We start from the raw sequence: 19,946 nt of genomic DNA, 5'->3' as shown, positions 1-19,946 counted from the left end.
CTCCTTGGGGACCTCGCAGCTCCCTGAGCCCACCAGCTGCCGACGGTCCCCACGCCGGATGGGGAAGCAGCTGGCTCCCAACGCTCCTGGGAGCTGCACGCCACGTAATGGCTCCGCTTTAGATGGAACATTGATTTGAGAGGAGCACAGGGACAAAGCTAATGGAGTAACACTATCAGCCCATTTTAACACTTCCCCATTAATTTAGGGTAAGAGGTGCCGGAGGACTGCAGGGAACTTGTTGGCGGCTGCATAGAAATGATGCACTGTAAGCGGCCGGGGAGGACCAGCACCAGGTTCTGTGTGAAGCATCCCAGCCTCAGTGCAGCTGATGGAGGGCAAAGCCCCCGCGGGCACCCCAGCCCGGCCACGGCAGGATGGCATTGCTTGCGGCGCTGGGGCCACCAATCGAACCCACTCCGCTGCCCAGGCTTGAGGCAGGGTGGCCGCATGGGGCAAAAACTTCTCACCTTGCACATCAGCAAGTAAATCCAGCTGGGGAAAGATTGGAAAGCAGCACACGTGTGATCCTCGGCACCAATCTGAGCATCACTTTTAGGAGTAAGAGCTTTTTAAAGGTAATTTTCTAGAAGATTTAAAGAAAAAGCTAACTATTTGGAAGAGTGCATTAGACACTGTTGAATACCTGCTGCTGCCGCTTCTCATTCAGGCCATGAGCTCCACTCTGCTCTAAAGGAGAGCTTGCTATATTTGACCTTTACTTCAACTTTACATGGAGTTTCCATTTGTCTTCTCTGGGAACTCTTCTGTTTACAGATTCGTTCTCCAGGAAGACACAGTATTTTTTGTTTCCTCAAGGGGATGGCCTCATTTTTGAAGATTTCCTCCTGCAATCTTCTCTGCTCTCTGGAGTTCACGTATGTCATTTTATACCTATTCCCCAGTTTCCTCTGGGAGAAGCTGCACATTAAACAGAAAAGCTATTAACTATTATAATTGATTCGAACACAGCCTCCGAAAGGGTGATTTGCTACGGTGTGCACAGAAGAGACGACCACAGACCTCAACAGACCGTGCAGCCTTTGGAGGAACCAACTGGTACCCAGCGAACCCTGCACATCGTTCAACAACGGAACCCAGTTTGACCAGTAAGGCTCAGTAACGCAGCTGCCTGCATGGGTGCTTCTTCCCCAATTCTTTTTCACTACCTACTCTGCTAAGCATCACACACATTATTAGCATTATAAACAGGGCTCAAATGCGTTCTTTATCTTTGAAGTCACCGTAAAAGTGAACCTGAAGTCTATTACTCAAGCGCTGCTATAGAAATCCGCTTAATTAAATTCTAAAGGGCTTAAACCAAAAATATACATTGCGATGATGGGGGATAGGACATAAACTTTTTAATAGTAGTAACCAAGCACATTTACTATTTCTACAGGTGTAATAAAAATGCTAATATATGTTAATGTTTAGTCTGTGGTTAATGTTTTGTCTTGTTAATTTCCCCAGGGCTTTTATTACTGATTTAAATCTGCCACACTACCCCAGTGATTGCATCGCCTTCCACAAACTGCACACCACACTCTCAAACGAATACTGATTAACACAAGTGAAGAAACATTTAGCGAGGACAAACACTCTTATTATATGCTTGTAATCATTATATACATTTTGTCAGGAAGATGGGAAAGAGACAATTCCCTGCTCCCACACTCTTCTCATAGTGGAAAATATGATTATGGACATAAAAATAAATTTACAAGCCTTTATTTTAGGAAGCACATCATTATTAGCTAAGTAATGATTGTTCTTCTGGTTCCAGGCACTCGAGCAGAAGGAACAAACTGAGTATGATAACACAGATGTCTTCTACACACATTTCACTAAAATTCCTCATTAATGGAGTACTAAATGTTATTAATCAGCTCTATAGCATTACGATTTCCATTATTCAGACATCACCTTGCAAGGATTACATAAGAGACATCCTAACTCACTCACACAGAGCAGCAGGAATCGCGGGAAGTGACCTACTCTTTGTGCCAAGCAGAAGAGCGTTTAATAATGCATTACCTTTAAATAATGCAACGCTATAATGTGTAAAATGCACACAAACACTAATGCTTAGAATAACAGAGTGCCTGTCACACCAGCGCCCATGGTGACGCCCAACACACGCTGCAAACACGCACTACAAATGCTCAGGGACCCCTGCAGCTACCAGACCAGGTTATGCTGAAGGCCATCTCCACCTGGTTTGAAGACCAGGTCTTCAAACTTCTGCAAATCACGGAGGTATTAAGGAGGCATTTTTAGAAGGAAAAACAACTTCATTTTTATATCCCATCCTTCACGTAGAGCACCACAAGACACTTTGCAGAGGCTCAGCATCACAGTAGGAACACCGGGCCCACAGAAGATCAACAGGTGCCCCCTCCCTGGCCTCACTTCTTGCCTGCAAGACAAGAGAAAAACAAGAGAGGGCTCAAGACTTGATGGAAGAGGAGCCGACGGCACAGCCGTCCTTGCAGACTCCAGCTGCTGCCCAAGGCGCTCACCATGCCCCAGTGTGACCCAAGGGCTAACTGGTGCTGGTTCCTCAGGGCAAGGAGCAGGATGTGTTCCCCACACAGCCATGTGTGTTGATGTGACAGAGGTGACACAAGAGCTGGCAGGTCTGATGCATCATGTGGTTACGTGGTTGCTCTACCCACAGTCTGCATAATGGCATGGGTGCAGCAGCTCAGAAGAGCAGTGGAGCAAGGGAGCGCAAGGGGTTTTTTAAGGTTTTCAAGCCTTGGTGCTAATTCCTGAAGCTGGATGATCCCCATCTGCACTTCCCCCTGCAGCGCCAGGGCTCAAACAGCTTACATCAGATGGAGACCACCACTGCATTTCCATCACTGCTCCCGTTAGGTCATGCCACCCTGTCCCCAGGAGGGCCTGATGCTCAGTGCCCCGTACATGTGCCGCAGCATCCGCACCATGTCCCGCCACATCCCAACCCCTGTGCTGACCCAGCTTCTCCCAGTGCAGGATGCCCTTTCCCTCAAAGAAATCGTGACCTCAGCTTGAGTCAAGTCCTTTCAAACCTACATAAAATAATGCAAACAAGATGTTTCTTCTTTCTGGCGTCCCCAGCATGCAGTGTTTAATCCACTGGAGAAAGCTGCTTTGTGTTTAAGCAAAAGGCTGTTTATTGTTATTTATAGGTAGAGAGGAAGTCAGACTAAATGATCACAGTTGTTCCTTCTGCCTTTATAATCCGTGACATATAATTAAAGCACAACTTTTCAAGTCAGTGTTTCCCTCCAGTGTTTTGTTAATTCCGCATTTAACACAAAATTCGATATTTCGGTTCTGATAGTCGGACCTCAGCAGCAAACCGCAGGGCAGGCAGCTGGTGCCCCAGCCAGGACTCAGACCCAACCCAGCCGACTGACTGGGAGAGTCAAGGAAAAAGCATTTGCTTAATTTTCAGCACACACTTAGGCAGTTTTCCCAAGCGGAGATATTTCCTGGAACAGGGCCCCGTAGCATCCTAACGCATCCATTATGGTTTTAAGTTTGATCTGCGCAATATAAGGTTTCTTAGACAACCAAACTAAGGCTTTTTTCTTGGAAAGACAAGTCAGCCTTGCCTGAAAGGTGACAACAGAGCAAAAGGGAAGACATGGGAGCAAAATCCAGAGAGAAAAGCAGGAACGTGCTAGACTGACCAAAGCTGGGTTTAGGAGCAAAACACAACAGCACCTGAAGCCCGGCTCCTGGAGAAGCCCCGAGCCCTTGACGTGCTGCGTGTGGGCTAATGGCAGGGTGGGGGGCATGGCAGAGGCTGGGGCCACGGCCGGTCCTCACCCCATGCTGCCATCACACTGTTGGGACTCTGAGGAGCCTGAAAGGGTTCCAAACTCAACCAGCTGATTTAAAAATCAGCACTGAAACAACTAATGTGCTAGAAAATTTGGATCCAAGGTAACAAAGCTGATTTCTGCTAAGGATGCTAAATACATTGCAATTATACAACTGTGCACTGCGCATACTATAATACATGCACAATTGCTACTGCAGGCCCCTAGAAGATTCTTCTGGGGCAGGCAATTAAATCTACTCCATCCCAACAGACTGAGAAGCAAAGCAAGGAACTGGCTTGAGGGATTACCAGTTTCTACCAAGAACTTAAAAAAAAATAAAAAATAAAATTACTTTCTGCACCTCTACCTGTTGCAGAGCACCAGTAAGCAAGCAATAACCCCTTTGAGAGCACCAAGTTCAGCGCAGGCTGCGAGCTCCGGCTCTCTTGCAGGAGTCGGCAGTGAAGATTGCTGGGACTGCCCTATCCAGCCGAGGCTGGGTCGATGGGGAACAGCACGGGGCAAAGCCGGGCAGCACGACAGCTCCGGGCAAGCGCCGTGCGCTTGTTATTTTCCTTCCCCGAGTTAATTGGTTTCCTTCGCAGATTTCTATGGGTTTTAATATCACACCATGTTTGTGCCTACGGCACTACAGAAAGGAACAATCAGAGAGAAATAAATTCCTAGCAGCTTAATTTAGAGAGGAAAAACAGATACCTGCCATCAGTCTGGAACGTAAGCCAGCAAGCCGGAGACAGGGTCTATAATAGGTTATTTAACAGCAGCCGTGTCAGCTGGGTTGCAAATGTGGTCAATGCCTACTAGTCCAACTTCTCCCCCACAGCCCCGAGCAGAGACTCAATTATTCTTTGAGAAATACATCGCTAAATAATTAAAAAGTTACTGCATGACTTTTTTTTTTTTAAACCAGACCGATTCAATTTTGGAAGTATAAAGCCATATAATGTGTCAGCTAGCAATTAGCTACTGTACACTGTTTATTCTTGAATATAATCTTTGAGTAAAGGGCAATATTCTTAGAAACGCAGCATTAACTTGTTCCTCAATGACTTTAATATGGCTCTTTTCAAATTACTGCTCATAAAATCTCAGGGAAGAAAAATCTACTGATGATATCCCATCTCCTTAATTAGTTCTCTCTCTCTCTATCAGCAATCCAATAGCAAGTGTAATATTTATATAAAATAAAGCACACAAGGCTTACCGCTAACTCTGCTTTAACCGGCAATATTCAAAACCAGCAGGTAAAAAGCAATGCCCGTTTTGCAACCTGCACAGACCGCGCTCACAGGTATACGCAGCTTTTCAGATTTTTACTTCAATAAATGCTTATACCGAAACCTTCCCAAAGGTTTTTATGTCGCTAACAGTATTTTTCACTACAAAATGCTCTCCTCCCTTCCTGCGCTGAATGGGAAACCCTTTCGACTCCAAAGGGTTCGGTACGCGTCATTCCTCCCCACTCACCCACACCTTACAAAGGGTTGTAACTCTACTCACCTTAACCTCCCCATGGGAATAACCCCCCCAGCAGCCACATTTTGCTTCCTCCATCCACTCTTCTCTTTCCAAAGACCAGTTTCCACTAAAACAACACGGCTGGAGGCACCAAAGCTCACCAAATCATTTCAACGGTTTTTAAGTTGGTTAATATCTTCAGCAGAATAATTACAACCATTTGTTTTCCAGCTAAGCCCGGAGCAACCCCACGGCGCGTTACCCAGCCCCTGGTGAGGGGTGCACGAGGCTCTCCCCGTGGTGATGCCGTGAACCTCCCCAAGCAGAGTCTAAAATAGAACCACAATAACTGTTATTAACAGCAAGCCGTAAAAATACCTCAGCACAGCAGAGATTAGCTGCTGGTAAAATTAATCCATTCAAGGCCAAAAAGGGGCTCAAGGAAGGCCCTATGTTCTTTTTCCATCATTTTTTTTTCTTCATCTGTTGATTTTTCTCAGTTTTGAAGCTACCATATCCATATTTCTTTTTTTTTCCCTGACAGCCAGTCCAAGCCTAATCCAATTAAAGGTCAGCACCAAGGTAATTTACCCAAAACACGGCAGACAAGGTAAAAAGACTCCCGTTAGATTTTTGCTCATGATAAAGGAATTACTTTTTTCCAAAAGACAAATCAGGCTTATTGAAAATGTAAATCATTATTTTCTATAAAAATATAAATATCTGCGGGGCATTTTTGAGACTTTGTTGTAACACATCTTGTTTTTACATGTACTGCGGTTAGTACAATTGAATTACGGAATGACGTACAGCATTAGATTGGTTTCTGCTTGATTGAGAATATCTTTATAATGGAAATCAGTGTGCACTTTTAACCTCGTTACAATGCTATATTATATGTCTGATTAATATATTAAAGTGACTCATTCAACAATAGGCTGTTTGCAGACAGAAATTAATTTGACTTTATCACACCACCTGTATTAATGTCATCAAACTGAGGACTAGAATTTGATTATGAGAAGCAGATTCCAATAAACTGATGTGCAACAATTCCAAAATGAGAGAGGGAAGCAAATGGACCAAATACTTCAAACGCATTTCTGTGCATCTTCTTTACTTTCCACTCGCCTTGCAAGGTGTAAGCTGGGTGCTTCCACAACTCACTGAAAAGAAAAACCTCGCACCAAAATCTTCAGGCAGAACGCTACTGACGTGCTTTCTGGCTCCAAACCAGCAATGGGAATTGCATGAAGCAAGGCTCAGAGGTGTCCTGGACATTTTTCAGGATCTGCCATGCAAACCCTTTCGGACCCATCTGCTCCAACCTACCGGTGCCGTTTTGCTGGTCAGAGCCATCCCAGCATCACCCCACGCAGTTCCCACTGCCCTCAAGCACCCTCTGCTCCCTGCTTTTTGGGCTGTCCCTTGAGGAGGGGGCAGAGGAAGGATGACAAACACCAGCACAGGCAGTTGAGATATCTACAGAAATACCTGCTCTCTGGTGCTCTGGAGAGCGGCAGCATGAAGTTTATTTGTACAGTGATACAGATCAATAGGTGCAATCCAGGAGTTAATAAGCTTTAGAAAGACATAACTCAGAGCACATCAGTCACCCCCAAATTATCCTCACTAACCAGCAGGCTCACTCGCCCTCTCCAGGTCAGTGCCTAAGAGCATCATCTCTACCACCGCAGAAGAGAATTAGGTGTGAAAATTGATTAGGTTAGAAAGATACACCTGCATAAAGAATTGCTAAATTCCCCAACTGCTGGCTCATTTTTTCTTTTTTTTTTTTTTTTTTTTTTTTCCTTTTTAAACAGAATTAACTCTGCCAAAGTAGCTGTAGGCTATCGGCACAGTTTTCTGCAGCCAGCCTGCTCTCACTCAAATGAGGCTTTGAAAGAATAATGCAGTTAGCAGCAAACTTCACTCTGCAAGAGCAGGCTCCGTGCCCTTGGGGGTTTATTAGTGGGGGAACACAACAGGTAGGGATGGAAAAGGCCACCGGTTCATTTTGCAGCAACTCGAAGAGGCTGAGAGGACCGCTCAAGAGCTTGGCCGGCAATGAGGGGTGCACTGCTGCAGTGGACGGCTGACAAATCTGCCTCAATTATTTGTTGTAATTTTTTTTTCAGCTAAATGTATTTGTAGGCCCTAACTTTAGTGCCTTGTACCTCAAAGGCACTTTACAATAAGATGTAAAAATTATATAATTCACAGCACCACACACAGGCAGAGAATTCGAAATGAAGCAAAACACTCATTGCAACCCAGCCCCTCATCCTCTCCAGCACGAAACAAAATGCCGCTGCTCCGCCTGGGCAGCTCTGGGCACTATTTCTGCTTTGCAGAGGGTCGCTTTTAAGTTTCTGGTTTGTTCTTGGCTCATTCATCAGCATTGTTAATGGGAGAGTTAGTTCTAGTTTTAAGGCAGCAACACTCACGGGGGTTACTGTCACTGGAAGTAAACTCAGCACAGTTAAGATGAAGGATGCCCGGTGAATGACCCCAGACGGAGGTCTTAGTGGAAACTGCAGTCACGGATAATGAGGCCAAAAGAAGGTTTAGCGTAAAAAGCATAAAGAGATGGATATTGGTGAGCACAAGTCTGGTGGTGTAAAGCTGTGGGTCTTAGCAAGGGTAAAAATCTTCAGGAAAGGAAATGGGCCAGAATATATTTTGCTAATAAGGCATCTATGTTAATAGAGGTTGCGGGAGGCTGCAGCAATCTGGACGGCAAGCAAGGGAGCCGTGTCCGCAGGGCTGATACTTGGGGAATTTTATCACTCTGATAAAACAAAGATGTGCGGCCAGTTTTGAGAGAGAATCCCAGAGGCAGCTCCCCGATTACCCAGTAAGCATAGAGGGCAACGGCTTGTCTGGAGGGATGGTTGGAACCGAGCTAAATAAGAAGAAAGGCAGTTCATGCCATGGACGTTTCTATTTCTGCCATGCACCAGCTTGTAGCATCCTTCAGGTAAACTAAACCTGGATCTCAGCAAGGACCTCGAGCATAAGGCTGGTTTAACTCTGAAGAAGGTTCAGCTGCAAAGCTCAGCTGCAAATACATCCGCAGTGAAGGGGCTGCGCCCCAGCCCTCCCCATTCGGAGGGGCAGCCCCTCCCCAGCCAGCACCTCTCCCACCACTCCTGATGGTGCAGAAGCCTCAAGACACCTGGAGGGAACTTTCTGATGCTGTGATCTTTGGTTTAGCCTGAAACTCAGGTTTTTTCTGCTTAAATCCAATCTACTTCAAGACCTCACATTATGTCCTCGACCATTACAATTTATTACAAAATGAGACCGTGGGAAATTTCAAAGCCTAAAGCCCAGGACTCAAGGAACAGACACCCCCATACATCTCCTCCCACGATGCGCAGTCTGCTTTCGATGACATGAGAACCAGCTCTCTCCTCTCCTACATCACAAAGCATCCCATGTCCAGCTGCCCAATACAGCTGTGATGGGAGCCAGGAAAAAGAAGAGAGATGAGAAGAAAAGAAGATGCTCTGTGCAGTGAAGAAAGCTGCATAATATTGCAAAGCTGTGTACCTTCATTTCCAACTGCTAAGATGTATCCTGCACCACTACCTCTGCTAGCTCTTTGTACTAATGTCAGGGCATTTCAGAACCAAACATCTTTTTAAACGCTTGGGAGCCAGTTGCACAACGACAAATTAGCTCCTCCACTAAAGCAAGGAACAGGCCAAGGCACAGTACGTGCAAACAGGTATGCAGAACCAGTAATTAATCTGCACGAGATCTTTAGGCTTGTTCTGACTTCAGCTCGGAAAAGATGCAAGATATCCTGCCGCGTGCAACCTGCGTGCATCGCACTCGTGCTGTAGCCAACACATGATTTGAAGCGAGATCAAGCCAGGCTCAGTGGGTGCCGTATGATATTCCCGCCCATAAAATGCAGCAGCCTTAAAAAGCTCTTTTTAAGCTGCAGAGTAGTGAGGATGAAGTTGCCACCAGCTGAGTGATCTGCCTCTGACTGAAGTCAATGAAAAGATTCATGTGAGCTTCAGTGCAAAGTTGGGTTGGGCATCAAACGCGCTGTCAAAGGATGCTCCCTGTGCTGCCGTGTGTGCGTGGAGAGAGGAGGGGGCACCGTTAGCAGTTACCTTCTACTTGTAATTAAATAAATAAAAAAAAAAAAGCACCACTACAAATTCCATTGAAATAGCACAACATGCCAGAGGCTAGAACGCATCCACTTAAAAGGACAGAGGGAGAGTTAAAAAGGAGAGGACAATAAAAAAATTTACAAATAGAAGCAAAATCAAATGCTATTTTAAATTAAACCCGTGTTGATATTCAATGTCACCTCCTCTGGCTTTGTGCTGGCAGGTTTCAGCTGGCCACATCCAGTGCTTCCACCTAGAAGCTCTGCACAGCGCAGCCCTGCGTGCTCGCCCAGCTTCTTCCAGTCCCATTTCAGTGACAAATTGACCCGAAGCCTCACCGTGCCATCAGCACAAGCAGAAGGGGACACCAGTATGCCACTTTGCCCATGCTGGACCCCAGCAGAAAAATGGCAAGGCTGACCAAAGACCATGAAAGCATGCTACCCGTGTCGTCTACAGGCAAAGCTCTTGTTAGCAATGAATTAAGTACCAAGTACTTAATTAGGTACCAATGGCCTCCCTCCCCAGGCCAGACAAGAAGCAAAACTTGCACTAGGCTGAGAATAACCTCTGAGCCTCACTCCCTTAGAGAGGCAAGTAATGGTCAAGAGCATCCATGCCAAAATGAGTTGCAGACCCTTAATTTGCTACTGTGTATTTGAATATTAAACCAAAGATTTAAGACTAGCAACAGCGTGCCAAAGTCGCTGGATCAAAACTGTTGATGCTGGGTTGCAAAACTGCAGGCATGAATAATTTTTGACCTTATTTTTTCAGCACCAGCCAAGCCACCCACAACGTTGGGATTTCTAGATCAAAATCAACGCCTTACAGTTCAGCGCCTTGCCATATGTTTCCCCAACTATCAGAAAATCTTTAATATCTGAAACCTCTTCAGACAACTAATTGTAATGCTCCCAAGGTATTTTCACAGAAACGGGAGCATTGCTGATACTGTCCTCGATGATCAGGTTTATTTTCATCCTGCAGCGGGAACAGATGCTTGCTTTAACACACCTTATCAGGCACGTTACACTGCCTATCACAACACGGTTAACAAAAGTACATGATAAACCCACCCTGGGATAGCTACAAGTGGGTCTGAGCTTACTGAAACCCAAAACCTCACCCATATTTCCAGTTTTAAGTGAAAAATGGAGCTAGCTACCAGCAAGCATTAAAGAACAGCCTGAGGATTAAACTTTGCTGATAAAGAAACTGAAAAAACAGAGGCTGTACATCCAGCCGACTATCCCATGAGCGATGCCAGCAGAGAGCAACCTGCATTAAAAGTACAAAGAAACCGATCTCGGCGTCTCAAAGGGAATGACTTCTCGAACAGCGCTGTAATTTCAAAGCTTTCCTCACAAGTCTCTTGCCAGCTCTAGCACAGAAAAAAATCCATTAGCAGATAGGAAAACACACTGGAGCTCCCTGCTGCTGTAACCCACCAAGCAAAGCAGCTCCCAGCAAGTCGCCAGGTGAGCCGGATCCCAGGCAGCATCCAGGGAAAACCGCACTGGCACCACCATGCTGACAAACGAACTGAATGACTGTGTTAGGCAACGGGATATTTTCAAAGGCCCTTTACTTACATGTTCTTGGATTTCATCCCTGTGCACGTGCTGGTGCTGCAAATTTCTACACCAAGTTGCAACAGAGCAATGCTGTGTTGTGCTACAAGCAATCAAAGTAGCTGGCTATCTTTTCAGCATGCTCGTGGTCTTCCTACCAGGATTCCCCAAAAAATCAAGGGCAAATGCAGATATAGTTTGCGCAACTCTCTTCCTCCCTGGGACTCCCCCGGCAGTTTCCCATGGCCAGTGTCAGAGCTGGATTCACACCCGGCATTGCCTGTTCTGGCTGCGGTGAGCGCTCCGGCTTTGCAATAAAAGCAAACCCAGCCTGTGCTGTGGCTTCTCCTCCCTTCCTCAGCAGCATGGCTATATAACCTATTTAATCCAGACCTCAGCAGTCTTTTAAAGATGTTTGCAGGAAAGCAAACCAGCAGGGATCCACTCACAGGGCAAGCACGCTGAGGCTCCCACCCTGTACTCACTCCTGTGGGTACCCTTCCTCTAACCCGCTCCCCTCCCCAGCACAGACGGGTGCAATCCATTGAACAAAGGTCTGGCTCCCTTTATCCTGCAATTTAACAGGATTTTCCAGAAACTCAGCCATCAGTTCTGAGTGAAGAAAAATGCTTCGCCAAGTTCCCTGCTCTTTCCTTTCTAGGCAATGCTCTGCAGATAGAGCTACACACCTCCACCAACTGCAGAGGAGCAGCAGGGGCTGGGCAGCTCTGTCGGCCCATGTCTTTGCATCTCTGCCTAGAGATGCAGATGCCCAGGCTGGGACACACCTGCCTGACATGCCCGAACTAACTGAAGTTGCTTGATATGTCTTTTTGGTGGTAGGTTGCTGGTGTTTTCCATAATATACTTTTTCTATGACACTTGTATATGAATCTTGTATTCCTTCACAACCAGTTCCCATTACCAGATTCGGTCACGTTACAAACACGTCAGCTCCACAGTATCTTCTGCATCCGACCCTAATTACGCTAACAAGCACAGGTCCTGCCAAGCAGAGAGTCCCGCTGTGCAAGGCAGGGATCGGCGACTGCAGCTCCATGTCCAGACAGAGAGGCACCACGCGACAGCTAAAGGGCAGGAGAAGTCCTGCCACCCCCATCCGAAGGGCTGGGAGGGGACGCGTGCCCCGCTGGGTGTGCAGGACAAAGCAGCTAATGGAGCCAAAACCCAAATCCCTTCCTCTGACGACTCACACCAGCAGTGCATCCTCCTCCTCCTCATATGCAATACACTTCTACAGCCTCACCCCAGTGTCGTGGTTTTACCCCAGCCGGCAGCTAAGCACCACGCAGCCGCTCACTCGCTCCCCCCCTCATCGGGATGGGGGAGAGAATTGGAAAAGTTAAAGTGAGAAAACTTGTAGGTTGAGATAAAGACATTTTAATAGGTAAAGCAAAAGCCGCGCGCACAAGCAAAGCAAAGCAAGGAATTCATTCACCACTCCCCATGGGCAGGCAGGTGTTCAGCCATATCCAGGGAAGCAGGGCCCTGTCACGCGTAACGGTTACTTGGGAAGACAAACGCCATCACTCCGAACGCCGCCGCTCCCCCCTTCTCTTCCCCCCAAGCTCCTTATAAACTGAGCATGACGTCATATGGTATGGAATATCCCTTTGGTCAGTTTGGGTCACCTGTCCTGTCTGTCTCCTCCCAACTTCTTGTGCAGCCCCAGCCATCCCGCTGGCAGGGCAGTGCAAGAAGCAGAAAAGGCCTTGGCCCTGTGTAAGCACTGCTCAACAATAAGTCCATAGAACAAAAACATCTCTATATTATCAACACTGTCTCCAGCACAAATCCAAAACATATCCTCACACTAGCTACTATGAAGAAAATCAACCCTCTCGGCTAAAACCAGGACACCCCAGCCACCCACCTTTTTCAGTTCATGCCTCACTATGCTAGGAGTTGCCTGTCGTTTCCCTGCTCTGTTGGGATGGGTTCAAAACCCTGATGAGTTGGGGGGGGGGAAGCATTAAGAAAAAATATTTATGTAGATAAATTAATATCTGTGTCAAATCAAAGCCTTCACACCTCAACTCTGCACCCCTTTCAAAATAAACTTACAGTGCTGGTTTAAGGTAGGGAACCCCAGAGGGGATCAACTATTAGCTATGTAAGGCCCCCAGACTTATTGTCTCTCTTTTAGAATCATAGAATCATAGAAGTGTTTGGGTTGGAAGGGACCTCAAACACCATCTTGTTCCAACCCCCTGCCATGGGCAGGGACACCCTCCACTAGACCATGTTACCCAAAGCCCCATCCAACCTGGCCTTGAACACTGCCAGGGATGGGGCATCCACAGCTTCTCTGGGCAACCTGTGCCAGTGCCTCACCACCCTCACAGGGAACAATGTATTCCTAATATCTAACCTAAACCTACCCTCTTTTAGTTTAAACCCATTACCCCTTGTCCTGTCACTACACTCCCTGATAAACAGTCCCTCTCCGTCTTTCAACATCCATCTTTACTTCCAACATTTCCATCTTTACTTCCAACAGCAGAGAAAGCATTCACTTCAAGAGGTGCAGGGGTTGAATATTTTATGGAGTTTATTTGTACTGCATCTGTCCAATTGTCTTTGTTTGTGGTAGAAGTATGAAATCACTCTTCTCTACATTCATGATTAAAATATCTACAAAAGGTGGATGTACTATGCACATTTTCAACCAGAAAAAAAGTAGCAGATAGGAAAATTGATACAGATATAGCCCTAGACAAGAATTTTTTTCCCAATCTGCCTTGAGACTCAGCCTCCTTGATAAAGTATTTTAATAGCATATTTTAGGGGTGAAGTTTTTAAACAGACAAACTGTAGAAATAATAAAGCCCTAACATGCACCATCGCTGACAAATTAGCTATTAAAGCAAGGTTTGGGATGGGAACTGCCTACTGCCGTATTACTGAATTCACTCTTCTGCATTGCTGTTTACATACCGGGAACACCACTGGTGTGTAGGCTTACATTTAAATGCATGCCTGGAGGTGCACATTTTCCAAAAGCAGATTAACAGCAGTATGACTCCTCATCTTGTGGACCGCAAAGATCCTCAGAAACCCACCTGGAGGCTCTGCAGCACCTCTGGAGCTCAAGTTCACATGCCCTTTGTAGCCAGGTCTGCTGCAAGCTATAAAAAGGATCCAGGTCCCCGTGCAAATGCCTGCACCCAGCCTAGAGGTGGGTGGTGAGGGGGACAGAGGAGCAGCCTCATGAAGGATGCTCAGTTGGGTAACACACCTGAAAAACTACTGCCACAGAAGTGCCATCAATGGCATGAAAAACCAAAGCAGCTCAAAGGACAGGCAAGGGCAGTAGTGTCGTTAGTCAGGCTATAATCACTACGGGCATGGAAGATAAGTTTTCCATAATACCAGGGGATTTTAATGACAATTAAATAACCTGTCATTATCCTTAATAACATACTGGTGAATTGAACTTTGCCTACAGAAGCAGTGGTGGCCAAGGTCAGTAATGAAAGAGGTCGATACAAGAAGCCAGCACAAGAGCAAAGCCCCACGTTTTCAAAGGCAACTCCTGCGGCATTTTATACTTTGATATGACAATGGTGTCTAAAAACAATCATATTTACAGGATAACAGTAAATACAACTGTTTGCTTCCGGGTATATTCTTTGAAACTCAATATGTACTGATAAGTTTAACAGAGAAACTTTCATTCCAGCACAGCTAAAAAAAAAAAAAAAAAAAAAATATTGTATTCCATCACTTACAGGCAGAGATATTTACCCCAGATCCCAGATGCAGACCAGCTATCAGAGTCAGGCCATCTGCAATGCTGTAGTTAAGACTGTCAGCACTTCCATTACTGCCTTATTCCTCTACTGAACGGCTCATACCGCCATTTGTAAAAAATTTTGCTCTGGGCTCAGGTTTGACATAAGAGCCTTAACTGAGCATCATCGGTGTTTTAAAAATAAACTTTAAAAACCCAGTGGCCATTCTCTCTTAGTGACAATTGCCAGACAATTGGCTTGCTTGGCTTGGATTTTTTTCCTCTGCACTCCTGTAACTCAAAAATGTCTCTAGAGCAAATAAAAGAATCACTCAAGTATTAAATAATTAAGAGGAGTTATGTTTAAATAAGTACCTAACTATATATGCCACTAATGAATTCAAACAGCTCTATCAAGTACGAAAGCACTGAATGGTTTTGCAATGCTCAGTGATTTTTTTATTTCAAAGGAAGTCAATTTATGTTCTGGTTTGGCAGAGGATGGGCAGATTATGGCTGTACTGCCATGGCTTGCGCTGACTTTAGTGGTGCTCCACCTACTTGTTCTCCCACAAACACGTTCTCTGTAGACAGTTCAAGGTCTCGATATTCAATAATACAACTGACAGTCATGTTCCTTCACTGCATATATGGACATCTTCAAGAAAAAGTGCATTTTTATTGTTGTGCCAATAAAAGAAGGATATGGGAGGACAAGCATCCTTTCAGGATCATACAGCAACGCACACGTTGTGTGTGCTTGCAAAACCCAGCATATAGCCTGTAAGGGCAATGCTTCTGTTCTGCCTTAGCACCTACAAGCATGGCAGGTTTGCCTGTGCAAAACATGTTGGATGCTTTTGCTCACAGCTGAATATGTCAACTGATCTTTCAAGATCAAATAGGCTCACACTACCTGTAGAAGTAAGTTTTGTTTCTTACTGCCTTGGAAATGCTACCTGGACTTAGAGTTGAGCTGGATTTTCTCTCTTGTATACATCATTATCACCTGTAACATGAATTCTCCATCTCACCTGACCTCAGGCTAAACCTACAGTTACATCTCTGCTCCTTTGCTGTTCCAGAGAAGGGTGGCAGGTTCTGACTGATGGGAGAACCACCTGCCCTGGCTCCATGGCAGCAGAAGTTGAGTCCAGCAGAGCTCCTGCCCCTGGACCCCATCAGCTGGAACCTCCCTGCAGTCCTGGGAACACAAGAAACACTTGGCAGGCCGTAAAATAGATTTTCTGCAGAAAAGGGCTAGGGCACTGAAAGCCAGTGTCCTGCACTGTACCCTGGAGCCTAACATGCTGCCCATGCGTCCTGCCTGCATCCATCTGCCCGGGTGACCAACACCAAACCCCAGCCCTCAGCCACAGCCTCCTGCTCACCGCAACACAAGAGTAATCAACTTATTGGAGATTTGCTCCCTAAATCCCTTCTAAGCAATGAAGAGAGCTTACACCGTGTGTGCCAGGGGGTGTGAAACTGCCCGAGTGCCGCCACATTATTTCACAGCCTGCAGATATGCAGTGGCATGTCTCAGGCAATCACCGAGCAAAGATGGCACATAAAACAGCACAGAAGAGTGCTGCTGGCTGACTGCCACATAGCTCAAAATCCATAAGCCGATACATTTCCATGGTCCCCCAAAAAGATAAGAGTTACTTACAGTGCAAGTACTACAGTGACCTACATAAACATGGTTCTTTTGTAAACAGGAGTCAAGACTGACAGGAACAAGCAGCTAACAGGGAAACAGCGGCAGATTTTAATCATCATTGGCTTTAAGCAAACTGTAACAACATTCCCGCACCCTCGCCCCCATCCCCAACTCTACCCTACCTGCATGGAGCAGCTCAATTGCGTCTCAGGAAAAATCTCCTCTGCAAAACAAGCGTCGCATTATCACAGTCCATTTGTCCTTGGCATTCAAAAAGAGCAGCAGGATTTTCTAAACAAGAAAGCCTCAGTTTCTTGGGAGGCTCAAAAATTCACACAATGTGTTTTTAAAGAGTCAGGTCACTCCTAATAAATAAGAAATAACCTCATCCCAGGATTAAATTTGGCCCGAAACTGGAATGAGTTACCAAAAGAGGGAAAAGCAGATGTCCTTTAGTAAATCCGGAAGCAGGGGATGCCACAGTACATGCCTCCGCTTGGCACCTATTTGGAGGTACATTTTAGCGATGTTAAACGAGGCAGGGGACACCTGGAGAGCAGGACCAGCCTTTCAGAGCTGCCCAAGGCAAGTACAGTGCCCAGTGAGCACTGAAGATGCTGGGACATCTCAGCTCCTGATCTCACACCCCAGCTGCAAGGCTGATGCCAGGATGACTCCAGACCCTTCTGCTCTGACCAACCTGAAAAGAGGCAAAGCCCTTAACTGAAGCCCAGGCCCCACAAACACCAGTTTCAGTTGCTACCAAGAGCTTTTTAAAAGTCAGAGAAATGGGGGCGGGGGGAGAGGAGCAGTAATTAGAGCATTTGGGGTAGGTTGTTTTCAACATGTAGAGCTCATGGTACACAACTGAGCCCTGCCGTGGCAGTGAGCTACAGGAACTGCAGAAAACTACTCACAGTTGTCGAGAGCTTTCCTTCGTTCTTTTGCACGTAGACAATCGCATCCCGCACCAAGGAGAAGAGGTTCAGGAGGACATGCTCCATGTCATAGATGCCATGCATGCCTTTGGTCAGCCCCTCCAGAGACCCAATGTACTCTCGCCAGTGGTTATCGATCTCTACGACGCCTGCCAAGCATCCTTGCATCACCACGCCGCAGTAGCCAGCACAGGGCTTGGCCAGGAGGAGCCCCTGGCAGTGTGAGCAGTACCACATCTTTAGCAGCGCTCGTCCACAGTCCTTGCTGAATTTTAAGTGGTCTGTAGTGTTTATCACCTCAATCCCCAGGTTCAGCGCCTGCAGAAAGACTCTCGTGGCCTGCAGTGACTTGGACACCTGCGTCATCATCACCTTCGGGTAGTTACCAAAGACTTTGAGGTCTCTCCTGGCTGCCCGCAGGCATTCAGTCATCTCCACGGAGGGATCGGGGAAACCAGGACTAATCAAGTGAGAGTAAACCAAAGGGAATAAACTGTCGAAAAATTCATTTATCATGTCATTAACACTGATGTCAGAGCCCAATATGTACAGCGAGACATCAGTAAAAAGTTCTCCAACAAACTTAAGAGCTCTGGGCCCCATGCGCTGGTAGTGGGTCCTAAACATGCTGTTGGTGAAGTTTCTTGCATGCCGTACTACAATTTCAAAGGCTTCTGCAAAACAACAACAAAAGAAGAAGTTATTAAGAGACGATGAGCTCAGGAACAGGGAGGATAACATTGTACCACAGTACTGCTGCGAAGGCTAGTCCCATCCTGCCCGCTTCAGGTCAAACGCCTGCTGGCAGCCACTCTTGCTGCAAAACTTAGCGGCATCAGCGATTTTCAGGGGAAATGCATATATTCTTTAAACACAAGCTACATTTCAAAATGGCAAAAACTATGATCTAGTTAACATTTCAGCTTTTAAAGAAAATATTGATTCAAGAAAATGGCTAGACTGCAATTTCTTTCTCTCCCTCTTTCATATTGATTTGAAATTAACAGAAATTCTATCTCAAGACTTAATTTAAGGCAGAGATAAACGTTTGACAAACTGTACAGTGTTTAAAATCAGGAAACAGTAAATGCTGACATTCCATTATGAAAAGGAAAATATTCACAGAGGATATTCAGATTCAACCCCCAGCACCCACCCTGCACTAAGTCTCCTCAAAGCCATTCGAAAAGGCCCCGCAGCACTGTCGCTTTCCCGAATGCACCAGGCTCCCTTCAGCCGCAGATCCAATGTTTCATCTGCCCTGGACATGAGCTGCTCCACGGTCCAAAGCGATGCTGAGAGCCGGCGACGCAGCACCCATCTGCGGGTGCCCAGCCGGGACTGTCTCACACACATCAGGTTGTGCCAAACTGCCCCGTGAAGCTCAGGTTTTACACGGAGACCATCTGTTTGCCAGGAAAAGCCAGGGTGCATTCTCCACTCTCCACCTTCACAGACTCGAGGACTTTCTGCCCACACCTCCTCCACGCGGTAAGCGGGAGAGCCTCCCGCAGCACAGTCACTGCAGGGTTATTCCTTTAATTACAGCCCTGCTCACAAGGAGGCTTCCAAAATATCCACACCCAGGTACGTAAAGACAACATACCTACACACACCCCAGTTTGCAAGTTAAAGCATTAGAAGGGGAGGCCATCGGTGCAAACTAAAGTCTCTTTCTTTGGCCAACTCTGCCAGGCTGTGTCCCACCCTCCAGGGTGCTATTCATAAAACGCTAAAAATAATGAACAGCCTCTCAGTTCACAGGTCACTGACACCCCGCAATGTAACCACTCTCAACTGTGTCGCTCTGGAAACAAACATCCAGGCTCAATTTGCATGAAAATTATTCACGTTCAATAATTAAAAAGGAATGTTTAATTTTTAAAACCATAAGTGTTATTTTTCCCATTTGTTAAGGCTGGGATGCAGCTGAGCGTGGCCTGACGCCTCTCCACGGGGCCTCGGTATCAACGTTATCGCAAGCAATGTCAGGCCTTGCTGCTTGCCCTGCGTAACCCCCCGCGTTACTCGAGAGCTTTTGAGACCATCACATCCCCAGGACTTCCAGCTCTGTCTTCCCGGGTGCGCCCTGGGCAGGCACGCCTGGCGGGACAGGGACCTGCTGCTATTTGCTGCCCCCCCCACCGGCAGGCAGAAAGCTATGGTGTGAGCAGCGATCAAAGCAAAAATGACCGATATACTTTTGCCAACATTGTCTCTATCCCATCTGGTGCCTTGCACGCCTCCCGGGCGTGCCACTGAAGCATTTTGTCCGCAGCTCCCGCCAGCCGCACCAGGACCGCCCCAGCAAACCCAGAGCAACCATCTGCATTCCCAGCCGACAGCAACCAGACCCACCACCGCAGGCTGAGGGCTGCAGCAGCACAAGGGCACGGAGCCCCTCTCTCCACGCCTCCTTCACCACAACAGCAGGCATCTCACCCCTCACACCCGGACAGAATATTGCGAAGCTCTCCAGGCACAACGGCACGTGCGACAGAGCGGGGTAAACGTCTAGGCTCTGCAAGCAGAGCACATTTTGGTTGCACTGTTACTAAAAGTTTTAAAACAAAAAAAGTCTCTTTAA

General features: G+C 46.6%; 1 protein-coding gene across 2 annotated transcripts in view; it reads right to left on the bottom strand.

Annotated features, from left to right (window-relative positions):
* GPC3 (glypican 3) overlaps nucleotides 1-19,946 on the bottom strand; it is a 153,411-nt gene that overhangs the window by 64,979 nt on the left and 68,486 nt on the right. For both annotated transcript variants that reach the window (XM_054839327.1, XM_054839328.1), the window contains exon 3: nucleotides 17,339-18,033. In XM_054839327.1, coding sequence (XP_054695302.1) covers nucleotides 17,339-18,033 — 695 coding nt within the window. The remainder of the gene's footprint in view (nucleotides 1-17,338; nucleotides 18,034-19,946) is intronic.

The sequence above is a fragment of the Grus americana genome, chromosome 12 (genome assembly GCF_028858705.1).
Source record: "Grus americana isolate bGruAme1 chromosome 12, bGruAme1.mat, whole genome shotgun sequence".
Classification (NCBI taxonomy): domain Eukaryota; kingdom Metazoa; phylum Chordata; class Aves; order Gruiformes; family Gruidae; genus Grus; species Grus americana.
Note: the sequence above shows the minus strand (reverse complement) of the source record. Positions and strands in the feature narration are given on the sequence as shown.